The sequence below is a fragment of the Ceratotherium simum genome, chromosome 35 (genome assembly GCF_057802395.1).
Source record: "Ceratotherium simum simum isolate JZ-2026a chromosome 35, ASM5780239v1, whole genome shotgun sequence".
Taxonomy (NCBI): Eukaryota; Metazoa; Chordata; class Mammalia; order Perissodactyla; family Rhinocerotidae; genus Ceratotherium; species Ceratotherium simum.
The window spans coordinates 2,968,829-2,982,299 of NC_141934.1; the positions used below are offsets into that span (position 1 = coordinate 2,968,829).

The following is a 13,471-nucleotide window of genomic DNA, read 5'->3' on the forward strand; positions in this document are numbered from 1 at the left end:
CCACGGGGAGGAGGGCTCGGGACCCACACCGCTGGATGACCCGAGGCTCAGCCGAGGCCGAGGGGAGACGGAGCCGTCCCTGCCCTCCGGGGTCCGTCCCTGCCCTCCGGGGGCGCTGCCGGGAAGGGAACGGTCGGAGCGCCGTCGGAGCGTACGGTGGGGCGGGGACAGGAGCGGAGACCGGGACATCGGCCGTAGGCGTAGCCCGGCGGGGTCGGGGGCGGGCGGGGCGCGCACCTTCCCGGGGCGGCGCAGATGGCGGCGCCGGGCTCCGGGCCCGGGCCGGGGGCGCCCCAGGGTCTGGAGGTGGCTCTGCAGAAGCTCGCGCTGCGGCGGAAGAAGGTGCTGAGCGCCGAGGAGACGGAGCTGTACGAGCTGGGGCAGGCGGCGGGCGGCGCCATCGACCCCGACGTGTTCAAGTGAGCGGGCGCGGGGGAGCTGCGCTCGGCGGACCCCCGACACTCCTGCTCTCCCGCCCCCCCAGGCCCTTGTCGGACCCCCATGAGGCCCAGAGTAGAGTCGGGGTCTTGAGGGAGGCGGCCACGCCTGGTCCGGGCGAGGAGGGCTCCCTGCGCACCGCGTCTGCTCTCTCCAGGATCCTGGTGGACCTGCTGAAGATGAACGTGGCGCCCCTCGCCGTCTTCCAGATGCTCAAGTCCATGTGTGCCGGGCAGAGGCTGGCGAGCGAGCCCCAGGACCCTGCGGCGGTGTCCCTGCCCACATCGAGCGTGCCTGAGACGAGAGGTCAGACTCGGGCCCAGTGCTCCCTGCCCTGGGCGGCCAGGTGGCAGGGGCGGGGAGGTGGGCAGCGCCCGGCACGGCGCCGGCTTGGTTCTTAGGGGGCCAGGCCTTTCTGTCGGTCTTCTCCCAGGACCGCCTGGGCCATCCAAGGGCTCCCCCTTGGGCTCCAGTCCCCAGCTTCGGCTTGGCTGCTGCCCTTGAGAGAGCACGTCCAGATCGGGTGGGCTCAGAGGGGGTGCCCCAGAGAGGCCCGAGTAGGATGGGCCTCATCCCGGACTTTTGCTGCCCCAGACTCTTCTCACCTCTGGGCTCCTGCCTTCACTCCACAAATGCGGTAATAAGACTGCTTTGGTTCGTGTTCTCACGGTTTGTACAGCCTCCAGGGACGTGCTCAGGGAGCTGGGCAGGCAGAGGCCTTCCTGCCACCCCCTCGCCTGTACCCAACCCCGCCCCAAGTCCTGCTCAGGAGTCTGGCCAGCTGAGCTTCCCTCCTCCGGTTCCCGTGGGCTGGGAGTCAGCGTGGCAGCCCCTGGCTGCCCTAGATGCTCAGGGTGCAGAGGCCTGAGTGGTAGAGCGCTGGGCTCGGGTGTGAGGGGCCTCTTCTCTCTCGAGGGTCATGACTGGGGGATGAACAGGTACTGGTGACCAGGTGTCACGGTGGAGCTCGAAATGCATCCTCCCTGTGTGTCACTTCTGCTCCCAGTGGCTATCAGAAACCCTCTGACATGCAGGGGAACCTCCTGGGCTGGCTCCTGGGCCAGAAGCACCAGGGATCTCACAGATACCCCGAGACGGGGCTGACGTTTGGGTGGGGGGCAGCCCAGGCCCCTGTGGGTGGGAGTGCCAGGGCCTTGGGTACCCGCGTCCCCTGACCCATGAGGCCCTGGGTACTCGAGCGCAGGCCTCCTCACTGACCCATGCTCTGTCTGCTCTCTCTGTCTCTCTCTCTGACCTCCAGAGGCCTCCTTTCTCTCTGCCAAGAACTGTAGCCCCCCTGCAAGACCCTCCTTTTCCTGGGCCCCGCAGCCTCTGCGGTTCTGTTCCACAGCCCAGCTGCCCCACAGTCGCCTCTCTCTCCCTGGCCTCCCCCCCCCCCCGCCCCCCGGTGCCCTCCGGTTCTCTTGCTGCCCGTTCTCTCCTTTTACAGGTTGTTTATTGGTTTATCTCTGGGGGTTGGTGCACTCTCTTGTTTCCATGGAAACTGCTGTGGCCCCCAGAAAGCCAGAGCAGCTTCGAGCTGCACGGGCAGGACCCTGCAGGCCATCCCTGCCACGCAGCTTAGAGACCAAGGACAGGATTTCACAGCTCGCTTTATTAGAGACAACCCGCAGTAATTCTAGAATGGGACCAACACCCCCTCCCCCAGAGGCTAACTCTGCTGGGTGAGATTTGCACTCTGGAGAGGTGCCCCCACCCCAGAGGAGGACAACAGACCGAGAGGCAGGGAAGGGGTAGTGTGGTGCGCTGTGCAGAGCAAAGCCCTGGGTGTGGGAGACACCTCGGCCTCTCAGATGCTGTCAGCCACCTAGATGGGCAGGTGGATAGACTGTGACTCCTCTTTTCTGCCTGGTTCCTGAGCAGGCGGTATCTTCCAGGCGTTGCCATGGGTGTGTGAGGGAGGGCCTGAGATCCCACAGGTACTCTGCCTTCACCCTCCTTCACGCCCCTCCCCATATCGCCCACCTGGAAGTTCCAGGTGCCACCAGGGAACTGGGGCCAGGGAGGAGTGGGGAAGGGCCGAGGGGCAGGTCAGGGGAGGGGTGGGTGGACTAGAGGCTGGGCTGAGGAATCGATGGGTGAGTTTCCAGAGGGAGGGAGAAACAGAGAACACAGCCCTCCTCACTCGAGGGGGTGTTGGGTCCCACTCACTCAGGACTCTGGGTGCCAGGCCTGCTCCATGCTGAGGGTGCAGTGGGACTGCGAGAGGGACATGCTCTTGGTCCAGGGAGGGAGATGGCCAGATAAAGCGACAGTAACAGGGACTGGGGGGAGGCCGGTGCACCTGGCCTCGCTGGAGCAGTAAGGGTTCAGCAGGCAGGGGGCCCTCGGTGCCAGCTGCAGTCTCCTTGCCCTGCAGCCCTGCAGGTGGGGTGGTGGGGAGGGGCTGAGAGAGGAAGGGCAGGCGGGAGGCAGATGCGGAGCCTGGATCCAGGCCACTGGTGGGAGCCGGGCCTGAGCTGGGGGTGTGGGGAGAGGGAGAGAGCGGGGAGTCAAGAGGTGTGCCGTGGGAATGGCGCTGGGAGCACTGGCATAGAGGGGGTGGGAGGATCCGAGGGGGCTCTGAGGGAGGTGGGGAGGAAGCCCCAAGCCCGGGCGGGGATGGGAGTGGAGCGCTGGGCTCCACAGGGTCGTTCTCCCCTCGAGTGCTCAGGCCTTGTGTCCTGCTGGGCTGGGCAGCCGGCGGCCAGGAGACCAGGACACGGAGGCCCTGGGGAGATGCCTGGTGGGGTAGAGGGCAGCCTGGGAGGGGTTTGATGGGGAGGAACGGGAGGGGAGCGGGCAGATGAGGGGCCATGCCAGGAATGTGCTGTGGCCGAGAGGCAGAGGCCACCAGACAAGACAGCTCTCTGAGGCCACGTCACAGCATCTGTTCACATAGACCTTCCGGCCACCTCATTAATGGCAGGATCTGGGGTGGAGAAAATAAAGAGCTGTCAGAGTGACGCCACTGTGGGGCCCGTGGTGGCCCATGAGGACGACGGGGGTCTGGGGCTGTGGGCACTCACTGGCCTTAGGTTTCCCACAGAATCGGGGTGTGCAGTTGCTCCTGGCCGTGGGCTGGACCCCACTCAGGGGCTTGACTCTGGGTTCCTGACGCCGGCCATCGAGGTGGCCTGTGGGGACTGTCACCGTCAAGCTCACTCATTTCTGCCTTTCCCAGCAGAAAAGGGGAAACAGAAGACCCTGAAAGCACAGGGAGGTAATGCTTGTCATGGTGAGGATAGGGGTCACTGAGGAGAAGTTAAATGCAGTGGAGTGCTCTCTGTTGAAGTTTAGGGCAACTGTACGTTTTAAAAAGACGTCCCTCAGGATGTGTGAGATGAACTTGGTGAGCGGAAGCCGTGAGCCTCACGGGGAGCTGCGCCGTCCAGTGAGGGAGCCACAGGCCCCGGGTCTGGTGCGGGTGAGACGCACTGGGAGTGTAGGTGCAGAGTGAATGCCCGGACGCCGGAGGATCAGCACAGAGAGGGAATGGACCACCTCACGAATAACTTTCATATTGACTCCATGCTGAAATGATCATATATTGGATATTTGGGGTTAATTACAATGTATAATTTAAATGAATTTCCAGTTTCTTTTTACTTTTTTTTTTTTAATTTATTCTTTTTTTTTTTATAATTTTATTTATTTGTTTCTTTTTCCCCAAAGCCCCAGTAGATAGTTGTATGTCGTAGTTGCACATCCTTCTAGTTGCTGTATGTGGGACGCGGCCTCAGCATGGCCAGAGAAGCGGTGCGTTGGTGCGCACCCGGGATCCGAACCCGGGCCGCCAGCAGCGGAGCGCGCGCACTTAACCACTAAGCCACGGGGCCGGCCCTCTTTTTACTTTTAAAGTAAAAAATACTAGAATTTAGTACTAAAGTACTAAAAGTACTTTGTAAGTACTGGAATTTTTACTTCTTAAAGTAAAAAGTGTTAAATTTTCTAGTAGCCACTAGAAAATTACACATGTGGCTCGCATCACATGGCTATTGGACAGCGCTGCTCCAGAACATTCACAGTCACGGCTGTGTGTGCACGTGCAGGGTGGCGTCACTGGGCACGTCCATGTGGGAGAGCACCTTCCCAAGAAGCAGAGGCTCAGTTCAGGGTTAAAAGTGCATGTGTGTGTGTGTCCATGGTGCACGTCAGTCTCTATCGTCCTGTCTGTAACGTGTTCTGGAAGCACTGATTAAACCCCTACTGTGAGCCCGGCCAGAGAGGGCAGCAGTGCTGGCCACCACCCTGCCTGCTGGCCTTGAAGACCTCGAGGTTGCCCACTGTGCTGCCTCCCCCGGCTGCAGTGGCTTCCGCAGCGGGGCTGTCGTCTTTTCTTTCCTCTCCTCATTTCTCAACCTCCGTCCCCGTCCTCCCCGCCCCCTGTTCTTTTCCTTCCTCACACAACGTGCATTCACTGTACACTCACGGCCAGTCAATAATATTTGCCTTGGCAGCCCCACTGGCCCATTTCCCCACGAGGGGGCGCTCCCACCGCGAAGGAGAAAGACCGCTTTGGGGGACTGGCAGGAAGGCATGGAGCAGCAGTTCCCACTGGGCTTTTTATAGATCCTCCTTGTCAAGCAGCTCTGCCAGGAGAGCTCGCAGGGGATGGTGAGTGGGGATCACGGGGGCCACACCAAGGAGAAATGGCAGAGTGGGTCCCACCGGTCTGGCCGGCCCCTCAGCTTCAGGGGCTCCCCGATCCTGGGTGCTGACAGGCTGGTGCGTTTTAGGGTCTGCTTCATTAGAGCGTCACAGAGCACTGAGTGGCCACAAGCTGGTTTTGGGGATCGGAGGAGCACTGACCTTGAAGAAAAAGCCAGAGTGTTTCTAACATTCAGTGATCGCTGTCTGTCTTTGATGCCTAAGAGGGCCCCTCAGGAACTGGGCCTGGGAGCACGTCCCCACCATGCCCCACCCCAGCCTGCAGTCACCCTTGGCTCAGCCCCACCCTCCATTCCCTCTCACCCTACTAATACCTCCACGAGGGAGCTGGGGCAGGTGTGACCTGCTCCAAACAGTCCCTTGCTGGGTCCCCCAGGAGAGTGTGGCTGAGCTGGGCTTAACAACGCAGGTCTTTCCATTGCCAGGCCCTGCAGACCAGTCTCGACCTCCCCATCTCCGTGGGGAAAATGAAGAGGCCTGAATGGGTCTTCCCGCTAATCCCAGGAGCGTTGATTCCTGAAGGGCTCCAAGAATCACCCACAGTGGGATGATGGCCTGCTTTCCTCGTTAGGTGGTTTCTTGGTGCCTTCTGTGGCTCAAAGTTACATTGGTTTCTTATTTCTGGGGTTTATGGGCCTTGTCAGATTTAAAGATGAACGTTATTTGCTCTTTTCTTCTTTCCTGTCATCCTTGAGTTTCCAGAAGGGCCAGGTCATTATACTGAGGGGGAGAGGAAGCTCACCTGTGTGGCAGGCTGAAGAAAAGCTGGCTTCAAAGTCAGGCCCACGTCTGAGAGCCGCCACTTGCTGGGGGTGAGCTGTGCCGGAGCTGTACTTCCGAGTCCTTCAGGAAGTGCCCCTCATGGAGAGTTCATGGGCATCTGAGCACCCAGGTTTAGGCCAGAGGCTACAGAAGACCTACTACTGCCCGGCACCTAGCCTGGGGTGGGCTGTGGCCTCAGAGGGGCGCTAGCATGTTGGGAGACACTGCAGGGTGGTGGGCTCATGCTCTCCTGGGAGACAGGATCCTTGCAGTGGGGACCAGAATAGTGGCATTTCTACCAAAGGAAATGGGGGGTGACGGTTCTCTCTGTGTCTGTCTTTGTGAGTCACTGGTAGGCTGCGTTGGCCCAGCTTCACCCCACCACACGCTCCTGTCTGCTCCCCATCGGCTCTGGGTTACCTGTTATTACATCTTTGTCACATCAAGTGTATGTAAGACTTGATTGTGAAGCCCAGGGAGGTGAGGCTGGGAAAATCTGAGCTCCAAGCATGGCATCACTGTAACGCTCCCCACTGACCAGGGAAGCAAAGACCCCCTGCCATCTGAAGAAGAACTTCCCAGAAATTCTCCTAAGAGGGGCCGTCCCATCCCTCCAGGAATCCCGGGGAGAATTCATTTGTCAGTATTAGCATGAACGTGAGTCTGATGTCCATCTGGAGGAGCCAGGGTCTGCGGAGTCTCAAATGCAGATGCCTCCGCTTGCTCAAGGTGACAAATGGTGACACACAGAAGTGACCTAATGGGCCCCTAAGAAACTTCCTTGTATCTTTTCTCCAAGAACTCACAATTCCCCATTGCAGGCTATTTGAGCAAGAACCGGGATGGAGGCTGGGGGTTAGGCAAGGCACGCCTGCCCTGGTCAGAGCCTGCAGGGCGGACCCTGCTAGGCCAGAGCAAAGGAGAGCCCTGGCTGGGGCAGGCCCAATGGGGAGGGACTGTGACCCAGTGGGCGAGCCTGTTCCCAGGCACGTTTTGTCCCAAGGGGGTCCTCTCAGTCTCGCTGATGCTGTCACCCCCCTGAGCCCGGGGCAGCTACTCCAAAAACCCCTTTCCCCCCAAAAATGTCCTGACCTTACACATGTGACCCACAGTGTCAGGGATTTTGTGGACCCCCTCCTTCCATGGACCTCAGTTTTGAAACTCCAGTTCCAAGCTTTTATACTTTAGTCCACATGTCCCATCAATGGAGAAGCCTGAAAAATGGCAAATTCAATGGAAAAACCTAACTCAGTTTTCCTAGGATTTAGTAAATCTTCATGCTTTGAAACCTTGGGTGGGAAATACTGACTCTCGCCCCGGGTCACGTCACGTGAGCAGCGGCTCCTCACTGATGTAGCTGGTGCTCCACCTGCTCCAGCAGCGCAGCGCTGTGCGGCCCGGACCAGCCCCCTACGCAGCCCGTCAGGTCGGGGGTCCCCCCACTGCTGTGGGCAGATGAGTGTGTCCCCGCCGAGCACCATGACAGACAGAGGTTTAACACAGAAACTTTAATAGGTGAGCACACCTGTGACGTTATAGTGGGGAGAATGCACAGGACTGGCCGCCAGCCACACGCGCCCACTCAGTACTCTTCCCCTTCTTCGGCCTCTGCTTCCACGGAATCCACGCCCACCTCCTCGTAATCCTTCTCCAGAGCCGCCAGGTCCTCGCGGGCCTCAGAGAACTCTCCCTCCTCCATGCCTTCCCCCACGTACCAGTGCACAAAGGCTCGCTTTGCGTACATGAGGTCGAACTTATGGTCCAGGCGGGCCCAGGCCTCGGCGATGGCGGTGGTGTTGCTCAGCATGCACACGGCCCGCTGCACCTTGGCCAGGTCTCCCCCGGGGACGACGGTAGGGGGCTGGTAGTTGATGCCCACCTGCCAGAGAAGGAGAAGAAAGCACTCTGTGAAGCTTCCAGCAAACCCAGAAATGGTGGCTGCTTTCATGGAAACAGAAGACACACAGGTCCCCTCTGGTGAACCGGGAGAAGGCTCGGTTCACCCTGCAGGCTCTGAGCCCTTCTTGGTGCCAGGCAGGGAGCCAGGAGAGCAGGGTGCTGGTTTCCAGACAAGGAAAACAGGGAAAGAGGAGCCCCGGAGTCGGCCACCCTGGCTGGGTCCCAAGCTGCCTGAAGGGCTGTGTCCCAGCAGCCGTGACATGTGATAGGTGCCCAGGTGACAGGACTGTCTTCCTTCTGAAAACGATACTGCTTTGGATTCTTCATACATTATTTTCTTCACAGGCTTCAACAAGATGGGGATTAATTTCTGTGGCTGAAACCTTTTCCACCCAGACAGATTCAGAGTACACAACTGTGGTGGTATCAGGAGGGAAGGTTATACCCCCTGCTTTCCCACCAAACGAGCCAGCCTGTGCAGAGCAGGGCGACAGGCACACTGTCAGAGGTCCTGGGACTGCTGCCACCACTGCACCAGGAGGTGGTCTGTGTGTGCTCAGTAGGAGGAAGGGGGTGACATTCTAGGACTGGGACCAAAGAGGGGCATTCCAAGTTTCAGATCCAAGGGACAACGTAACCCGAGGTTTTGGCAGCAGCACGCAGGGTCAGCAAACGTTGTCTGTAAAGGGCGAGACACTACACATTCTAGGCTGGGTGGGCCACGCGGTCTGTTACAGCTCCTCAGTTCTGTCTTTGCAGCAAAAGCAGCCACAACAACATGCCAATGAGCAGGTGTGGCTGTGTTCACACACAACTTATTACAGAACCAGGCGGCTGGTCCACCCACCATGCTGACCCCTGAGCTGGAGGAGGAGGACCAGAGGAGGAAGGCCTAGTTCAGAACCACCGCAGCAGGCCCAGCCGAAGCAGTGAGGGTCTGAGCTAGCAGAGGAGGCCTGAAGAGGCTCAGGGAAGCACATCCCGAGGGAGAGAATCCACAGGGTTCAGTGACCAAGGCTTGGACAAAGCTGGAGAGTGACAGCAAGGTTTCTGTCCCGTATCCAATGGAAGGTGGGGACGCACTGTGGTCTGAGGCAAACTCAGGCCATAATTTCTAGGCTTCCCAAGAGAGAAATAAAGATGTTGCCATTTTCTTCACAAAAAGATTGAGATAGTGTTTCTTTAAGTGAACAGTGCACAGAACATTTAAATTGGATGTAGTTTCTATATACTATGGAATGATGTAAGATTTCGTAACAGAAATCAGTTTATAGTAATTTCCCAATTTCAAATATCCACACGAATTTCCAAAATGCCCTGAAAACGCCTACATTTTCAGTCTAACCTACATTTCCTACACTTATTCTACCACCCAAAAAAGGGAACAAAAATTCTTCAAAAAATTCTCTATTCTGTTAAACAAAAACTCTCACCACAGATCTATAGTGTGATGACTTAAGAAGGAAGTTCAAAAGATGCCACTGAATAAATGATCACTCTGGTTCCCTAATTTCTGACCAAGAGCCAAGCTGCCAGGGAACAGGGGAATTCTCTGCAAAGGGCCATGTTCTATGGCAGAGTCTGCTGCTTGCTAACAGGTAGACCCCCTCCACATCACCCAGACCTACATTAAATCCAGTCGGGCACCAATCCACAGACTAGATAGTGCACTTGGTCTTAATGGTGGCGATGGCTGCGTTGACGTCTTTCGGGACCACGTCCCCCCTGTACAACATGCAGCAGGCCATGTACTTGCCGTGGCGAGGGTCACACTTGACCATCTGGTTGGCTGGCTCGAAGCAGGCATTGGTGATCTCGGCCACAGACAGCTGCTCGTGGTAGGCCTTCTCAGCTGAGGTGACCGGGGCGTAGGTGGCCAGGGGGAAGTGGATGCGGGGGTACGGGACCAGGTTGGTCTGGAATTCCGTCAAGTCCACGTTCAGGGCCCCGTCACATCACAGGGAGGCCGTGATGGAGGACATGATCTGCCCGATCAGACGGTTGAGGTTGGTGTACGTGGGCCGCTCGATATCCAGGCTGCGCCGACATATGTTGTAGGTGGCTTCATTCTTCACCATGCAGGCACAGTCAGAATGTTCCAGGGTCGTGTGTGTGGTCAGGATGGAATTGTAGGGCTCCACCACGGCCGTAGAAACCTGGGGGGCTGGGTAAATGGCAAATTCGAGCTTGGACTTCTTGCCATAGTCCACTGAGAGGCGCTCCATGAGCAGAGATGCAAAGCCAGAGCCAGTGCCACCCCCAAAGCTGTGGAAGATGAGGAAGCCCTGCAGCCCCGTGCACAGATCCGCCTGAGAGAAAGCAGAGAACGTGAGCCAACACCTGCAGAAGCCACACCGCCCACCTCCAACCAGCCACAGTCACTTCTCTTCCTCTGCAAGATCATACGACTCACATCCTCCCCAGTGAACATGCATTACACTTAGAGGCAGAGCAGAGCAGACGTTAAAGATGTATAGTGCACCGCAGCCACACTGGAGAGTCAGACTGTGGACTCGTGATTCTGGCCTCGGTTTTGCCAAAATGTCCTCCTGGTCACAATCCAAGGCCTACCCTCCTGTCCAGGACAATGTCCACAGGAAGCCTTCTCGGTGCTCTTCTTACCAGTTTGCGGATCCGGTCCAGGACCAGGCCAACGATCTCCTTGCCAATGGTGTAGTGGCCTCTGGCATAATTATTGGCTGCGTCTTCCTTCCCGGTGATCAGCTGCTCCGGGTGGAAGAGCTGCCTGTAGGTCCCTGTGCGCACTTCATCTACAGAGGACACAGGGGCCGCGAGTCTTTAAGGCCCATTGTTAACTCACCCGGGTGGACAGATTCGGGACTGTTCCATTCTCCCAAGCACATGCTGTTCCTTGTAGGTCAACAGCATCAGTGTCTCCTAGGAAAGTCTCCGTGTAATACACAGACCACAGCTGCAACCTATGGCTCTAGGAGAGAAGAGTCAACTCACAGTACAAATGCCAGGGTGACCGGTTCCCAAGGAAGGGAACAGAGCTCTCAGACCCACATACAGACAATTCTACATGTGCATATTTCTTTAATACCTGTAGTACAGCTGAGGGTATAATTTAATAATCCCTCACAAACTAGACAGTCACCAGGTCAGAATGACTTTTGCTGGGCAGTCCCATCAGGGCACCCTCTGTGGCCTGGGTCTCACAGACTTTAGGGTGACATTCTGTCATCTCCTGGGTGGCCACTGAAAGGTGCTCTCTTTGCAGCTCTCCTTGGAAACTACTTCTGACTCCTAATCTGGAAGAACCCAATGAATGTCCTATGCTTACCTTTCTATGTCTAAGATGCAGGTCAAGACTCGTGCACCGGCCTGAGAGAGTGCACAGCAATAAGGAAGGTCCAGTTCCCGGGCACCCTGCAGACAGAGTCTACACAACCACCTGACCGGGGCTGAGGTGGCCACGAGTGAATCTATCCCCAGCCCATCGTCCTGCTGGCCAACCTTACAGTAGGTTTTTCTAAATTAGGAGCCTGAGTCCCACAGACAGTTCAAGCACTAACCTCCCATTTTCTCACCTAACGTGGCCACGGGCATATGCTTGTATGTCCGTCCTTTCTGTAGAGGATTCAAAGGAGCACACATGGGGCTTTAGCGAGGCTCTCCCACCCTCCCAGGACAGCCGCCCTGAGTGCCCGAGTACCTACCGACCACGGTGGGCTCCAGGTCCACAAACACTTCTCTGGGCACGTGCTTGCCAGCCCCAGTCTCGCTGAAGAACGTGTTGAATGAGTCGTCCCCACCACCGATGGTTTTGTCACTTGGCGTCTGACCATCAGGCTGAATTCCATGTTCAAGGCAGTACAGTTCCCAGCAGGCATTGCCGATCCGGACCCCCGCCTGCCCCACGTGGACAGAGATGCACTCGCGCTGGGAACCAGAACATAAAGGTGAGACTGTGTCTTCAAGGCAATCGTCACTGTATGACATGCTAATGAGACCTGATATCATAAATTAATATTTGTAATATATTTTGGTGTCTGGAGCTTTTCTCAGACATTCCATCCCATGACCTGCCAATGATCATTTCACATCTGAACACCTGCCCATCCAACATGGATAGAGACACATTGAGCTATGAATAGGAGTACGGCCGTTATAAACTCGTCTTCCAACCACTCAGTAGGTAACGTTAAAAATTAATATAAAATAAGCAGTCGAGAAATTTTGCCTCGACCTAAGGATGCATTTACCACCCTGTTGTAAGCAGTGACTTAGAAAATCAGACAAAATATATGAAATAACAGTTTTTGGCTCTCTTCCTCACGCTGGCCCCACGGCGGCCGCGGTCTCCATTCGGCATCATGGCTGCCCTCAGACCCCTCGTGAAGCCCAAGATCGTCAAAAAGAGGACCAAGAAGTTCATTCAGCACCAGTCAGACCGATATGTCAAAATTAAGCGTAACTGGCGGAAACCCAGAGGCATTGACAATAGGGTGCGCAGAAGATTCAAGGGCCAGATCTTGATGCCCAACATTGGTTATGGGAGCAACAAGAAAACAAAGCACATGCTGCCCAGCGGCTTCCAGAAGTTCCTAGTCCACAACGTCAAGGAGCTGGAAGTGCTGCTGATGTGCAACAAATCTTACCGTGCTGAGATTGCTCACAACGTCTCCTCCAAGAACCGCAAAGCCCTTGTGGAAAGAGCAGCCCAGCTGGCCATCAGAGTCACCAATCCCAATGCCAGGCTGCGCAGCGAAGAAAATGAATAGACAGCTCGTGTGCACATTGTATCTGTGTTAATAAAACCACAAAACTGCCAAAAAAAAAAAAAAACAGTTTTTGGTCACTGGACAACAGGCAGCAGAGACAGTGATTGCTCAGAGCAGAGAAACAAAGTCAGCTGTGTTCCCACCCCAGGAGACTGCTGCGGGTTTCCAGGCTGCAGCAGAGGGACGGGAAACCATAGCCCAGGGATCCCCTGAGTGGAGAAGAGAGAACTCGGGGTTCATGGAGGCCAAGGTAGCTAGAAACCACGGTGCTGATACCGGCGGGGAGAGAACTGCACGGAAAGAGCCCTGTGGAGACCAGCGGGGAGTCCCGTGGAGTCCACAGCTGAGTGCTGCTCAGCACACGTGTGTGAGGGGCTCCTGAGCTCCCAGCCGCCATGGCGGAAAAACCTCCCCCTCACAGAGCACTGATGGAGTCCTCAGAAGTGGGGCCAAATGAGGCTACACCAAAGGCTGTTCTGAACCCACCTGAGAAAGCTGAAAAGCAAGCCTCAAAGGATCCCACTGTTTGCAGGTATATTAATAGCATCCCAGAAAAAGCCTGCAAATAGTTAAAGGAATACCAAGAAAATCTAGCACCCAATCATGTAAAATTCATAATGTCTGGTATCCAGTCTAAACCTACCAGGTATACCAGAAAAAAAAATCCGAAAAATATGACCATAGGAAGAAAAAAAGCAATCAATAAAAGCAGACCCAGAAATGGCATCAATGATAGAATTAGTAGACAGGACATTAAAATAAACTATTCTATATCCATAGGCTCAGGAACGTAGAGGAAAAAATGAGCATGATAAGAGAAACATGTTTGATATTAAAAAGACCTAAATCAAACTGCTAATGATAAAAAGATAATGTCTGAAGTGAAACACACACTGGATGGTATTAACAGCAGACTCTACACTACAGAAGAAAAGATTTGAGGATGATGCAAAAGT

General features: G+C 56.0%; 1 protein-coding gene and 3 pseudogenes across 1 annotated transcript; 3 read left to right on the forward strand and 1 right to left on the reverse strand.

Annotated features, from left to right (window-relative positions):
- The window catches only part of LOC101387609 (cationic amino acid transporter 4-like), a 351,414-nt pseudogene that overhangs the window by 294,639 nt on the left and 43,304 nt on the right, over positions 1-13,471 (forward strand).
- Positions 256-1,240, forward strand: LOC147912409 (mitotic-spindle organizing protein 2B-like). Its single transcript, XM_087423607.1, has 2 exons — positions 256-419; positions 596-1,240. The coding sequence occupies exons 1-2, from the start codon at positions 256-258 to the stop codon at positions 837-839; spliced, it is 408 nt and encodes a 135-aa protein (XP_087279733.1). The 3' UTR covers positions 840-1,240.
- LOC101396163 (tubulin alpha-3 chain-like) lies at positions 7,371-11,733 on the reverse strand (annotated as a pseudogene).
- Positions 12,076-12,579, forward strand: LOC101387106 (large ribosomal subunit protein eL32 pseudogene; annotated as a pseudogene).

Excerpts from the sequence above, each read along its gene's own strand:
- LOC147912409 (XM_087423607.1), top strand. The coding sequence starts at position 256 with ATGGCGGCGCCGGGCTCCGGGCCCGGGCCGGGGGCGCCCCAGGGTCTG. Across the intron at positions 420-595 it reads ATCGACCCCGACGTGTTCAA|GATCCTGGTGGACCTGCTGA; the intron begins GTGAGCGGGCGC and ends TGCTCTCTCCAG.